This window comes from Arachis ipaensis, chromosome B6 (assembly GCF_059453495.1).
Source record: "Arachis ipaensis isolate K30076 ecotype BB chromosome B6, ASM5945349v1, whole genome shotgun sequence".
In the NCBI taxonomy this organism is placed as follows: domain Eukaryota; kingdom Viridiplantae; phylum Streptophyta; class Magnoliopsida; order Fabales; family Fabaceae; genus Arachis; species Arachis ipaensis.
The window spans coordinates 124,222,204-124,226,746 of NC_142441.1; the positions used below are offsets into that span (position 1 = coordinate 124,222,204).

A 4,543-nucleotide genomic window follows, 5' to 3' on the forward strand; every position below is an offset into this window, starting at 1 on the left:
AAAGAAATCCTAGTCACAAAAAAAAAATCTTAAAGAAATCCAACATAAAATTACAAATAATATGATCGTCAACTAACTTAGTGATTATTTTAAGTTCTTATAATAAGAAGATTGTGACTCACTTTCTTCACCACATGCATAATTTTTACATATATATTATATAATATATTAAGAGTTCGAGTAAAGTAGATTAGGGTATACCTTAAATCCGTATCCTACCTTATTTGCACATGCAAATTTGTACCCTATCCTACCCTATCCGCAGTGGGTAGAGTAAACAACCCTATCCAAATGAGTTGGTCCGAATTTGATACCCACAAGTAGAATATATAATGCTAATCCTATATATATATATTGCTAACCCTAATCCTCCATTTTTCTTCTTAGTAATCGTTTCATTAATTTGCAGGCAATTAAAACATAACACGAGAAAGCATAAGTCTGCAAAAGTACTTGGCCAAAAACCACAAGAGACATTACCTGTTGCAATTCGATCATTCTATAGTTATAAGCAATAACTCCACAATTTTGACTACCCTAATTATGAATAATCAAAATCAATTCCAACAAGGAACCACAAAAGTGAATAAATCTCATATAAAAGCGTTGTCGTCAACCTTAATTAGAAGAGCCAGTGCAGGTTATTATAATTCTACATGGTTGTTTTGATTCCTTAATCAGAAGATTAGATCCTGACAAAAAATATAGTTAGCTCAGGCCCACAGTTATTCACACCATCAGGGCTCAGCATATACAAAGTCTCAGAATCTTTGGAGCCCACAACGTGTTCGAAATGTGCACGCATGTAAGAGAACTCTCCATCTCCACCGTCCACGTCAGATCTCCCTAACAAAACACCCGCACCCATGGATACAGCCTTGAGAAGCTCCATCACGTGAAGATCCTCCTCTGTGGCTTCCCTCTTCACAGCATAACCAACTTTCTTGCCGTTACAAAACATGGTCCACAACGGTTCCTCCATTATCGTTATCTTGTCCTTCTCCGGCCGCCTCTCGCATTCGAGGGCGATCCTAACCATCCCAGCCGCCATCTCCCTCTGAAGAACACCGGTCTGCATAGATAACTCAACCACGAACGAAGGGAGGCACCTCGGATTCTCTTGAAGGGAAAGGCTCACGCGTCCTTTGCGGTAACCGAACAAGGTGCCGCAAACTTTGGTGCCGCTTAGGTTGACGGCCCTGTGAGGACCGTCTCCGCCGGGGGTTGGGAACTTGCATGAAGGGGCAAGAATGGGAAAAGAGCGGAAGACGGAGCGGACGGCGCGGATGAATTTTGTTTTGTGTTTCTTCTTCTGGGAGGGTTGGACGAGGGAGATTTTGGAAGGGGTTGGAAGAGGTGGTGGTGTGGGAGGTGTGGCTACCGTTCTTGTTGATGCAGTTGAAGAGCGTGGAGAATAATATACGGATTGCGGTGTGTTTGATGCGGATCTTGACTCCTCCATTGGTCGATGACGACCATGTTCATGAACCATGAGGAGGAGGAGGAGATCAAGAACAGCAGTGCCATCATGGAGGGAAGGGGGAGAGAGATAGATTGAGATGTGTGTGTTTGGGTGTTACGGGTTAGGGCGTCAACGTTTGGTTAAGACTTTTGCGGGCATAAGATGGATCTTTTGTCCTTTAATTCTCCATCTTCCTATTATTTCTCTGCCTTCGTTTCCCTGCTACTCTTGTAAATGCTTTAAATATGGTGAAGTTTCTGTGGCCAAAATACTAATGACTAAAGATGGCTAAGAGTTGACTTTTAAATAAAATAGTGACACTTGATAGGTTTGATTTTATAACTTTTTAATATTTTAAAAGGTTAAATGAGTGTGCAATAATTACAAAAAAGTTACCTTGTGGATAGAATTGTCATTTGAGATTATCTCATGTGTTGTTGGATCTTAGACAAAAATATTATTGGACCATTATACAAAATAAAATCAAAATTCCTCAAATATAAGGTCCAATAATTTTTTTGGTTAGATTGTAAAATAAAGTTTATTTCTTTAATAATTTGTTCCTTAATTTATTTGTATTTTTCTAAAAAAAAATAACCGTAAAAAACATTATAATACCCTAAAAATTTTATTAAGAGAACGAAATTAGTATTTTTTTTACGAGATATATTTATAAGCTTTATTTTTTATATTTGTTTAAAAAATTGTTGGATTGTGGGAGTGTTCGTTTTTTTTTAATAATGATACAAAAAAATAATAATGAATTAATATAAATATATAAATATTTGTAAAATTAAGTATATTAATAAAATTTTAATAACTTAATTAACATATCAAAAAATTTAATAATTAAAAAGTATCTTCTTGCTATTTTAATATGTTGACAATATTGTTTATAATATGTTTAATAATAGTGTCTTCGTAAATATTTTGTGTCATTATATTTTATTGGTTATCTTTTGTATAATATAAAAAAAGTATATGTTAATATATAATTGTATAAGAGAGATAAAAAAACATAAATTTAAAAAAGACTAAAATTCAAACTAAACAATCACAAATTTTTTTTTTAAATCTAGGTTCAAATAATGAAATCTCTTTCTCTTTGTAAATTAATTATTCAATAAATTTTTGTGATTTGATTGCATAATTGATTCTGTATAAAATTTACAGTAAATTTTTTTATAATGAAATTAATCATTCCATACAAGACTAAAACTTCACTAAATAAAGGGTTATGCTATATGTACATTAAAATTAGTCACTAAAGTCAGCCACCAATATAAAATATATATTAAAATATAAATACACATGTATTATATCTATTATATACTATTAATTTTACAACCAAAATGTGTCACATGTCAATTTCTTATTGCAATTAAAATAAAATTTTTCTTTCCAAAATTAACGAATTCTTCCCTCATCTCTCACCCTTTCTCTATCTCTCATTCTTTCACTCACTCTATCTCTCTTATATATCATTATTAATTATTAATTATAAATTTGACAATCAAAATATACAACATGACATTCTCTAATTACATTCAAATAAAATTAAAATTTTAAAATTGAATATAGTTATATTATATATTGTATTTATATATTACTAACTAATTTAATAACTAAAATGTGTCATATGACACTCTCTTATTAAAATTTAGACAAAAATATTTTCTTCCAAAATTACTAAACCTTCTTCTTACATTCTCTTATCTATCTCTCTTTTTTTCTGTTTCTCTCTATCATTCGCATTCTATATATAATTTCTATTTTATATTAGTAATTTGACAAATCAAAATATGCCGCCCAATATTCTTTTATTGTAATCAAATAAAATTTTTCTTTAGCTTCCAAAATTAACAATAAGTTTTTTAGTATTTCATATGAAAGAGTTTAACTTTTTAATAATAATTAATTTTAACATTCCTTATCTAAAATTTGAAAGAATTTATAACTTATATACTCTTAAATTTAATTAGGTGTTAAATTTGTTGTACAAATAAAAATAATTAATTTTATACTTGTTATTTAAAAATAATATTTGTTACTCTATATATATAAAAATATAATTAGATATTAGCATAAAAAAATTTATATCAATTCTAATTTTTAATCACAGTATTAGTATTTTTTTAAATTATATACAATAAATATTTGAAAAAAAAGTGAAAACATAAATTAGAAAGATAATAAGTAGAAAAAATTTAAAGCTAAATAAAAAATATGTATATAATAAAAATTTTTATTTAAATTATATTATGTTGTTAATTTTATTTTTTGTAGAACAAAATGGTAGAGAAAGATAGACAATGAGAGAAAAGAGAGAGAAAGATAAAAAAGAAGAATGGGAGTAGGAATTTGTTAATTTTGGAAGTTAAATTTTTTTTATTTTAATTACAATAAAAGAATATTTGGTGACACATTTTTTATTTGTCAAATTTCTAATATAAAATATAAATTATATATAGAGTGCGAATGATAGAGAGAAATAGATAGAGAGAAATAGAAAAAAAAGAGGTAGATAAGAGAATGTAAGAAGGAGATTTAGTAATTTTGGAAGAAAATATTTTCTTTAAATTTTAATAAGAGAGTGTCATGTGACACTTTTTAGTTATTAAATTAGTTAGTAATATATAAATATAATATATAATATAGCTATATTCAATTTCAAAATTTTAATTTTGTTTGAATGTAATTAGAGAAGGTCATGTTGTATATTTTGATTGTCAAATTTATAATTAGTAATTGATAATGATATATAAGAGAGATAGAGTGAGTGAAGGAATGAGAGAGATAAAGAAAGGGAGAGAGAGAGAGAGGAAGAGAGAACTCTTTAATTTTCGAGAGAAAAAATTGATTTTAATTGCAATGAAAAAGTAACATGTGGCATATTTAGTTGTAAAATCAGTAGTATATAATAGATAATAAATATGTATTTATATTCTAACATATATTTTATACTGGTGACTGACTTTAATGTTTATAATATGTATTTTACAAATATTAATATATTTATATTAATTCATTATTATTTTTTTCTATAATTATTAAAAAAAACCGAACACTCTACAATCCAAC

The 4,543-nt window shown here is 28.2% G+C and overlaps 1 protein-coding gene across 1 annotated transcript; it reads right to left on the reverse strand.

The window, feature by feature from the left end:
- Window positions 1-487: 487 nt before the first annotated feature.
- LOC107648362 (protein MIZU-KUSSEI 1-like) lies at window positions 488-1,679 on the reverse strand. The gene has a single exon (XM_016352259.3). The coding sequence runs from the start codon at window positions 1,490-1,492 to the stop codon at window positions 686-688; it is 807 nt and encodes a 268-aa protein (XP_016207745.2). The 5' UTR covers window positions 1,493-1,679; the 3' UTR covers window positions 488-685.
- Window positions 1,680-4,543: the final 2,864 nt, after the last annotated feature.

What these genes read in the sequence shown, in the direction of transcription:
- LOC107648362 (XM_016352259.3), bottom strand. Translation starts at nt 1,492, where the DNA reads ATGGTTCATGAACATGGTCGTCATCGACCAATGGAGGAGTCAAGATCC.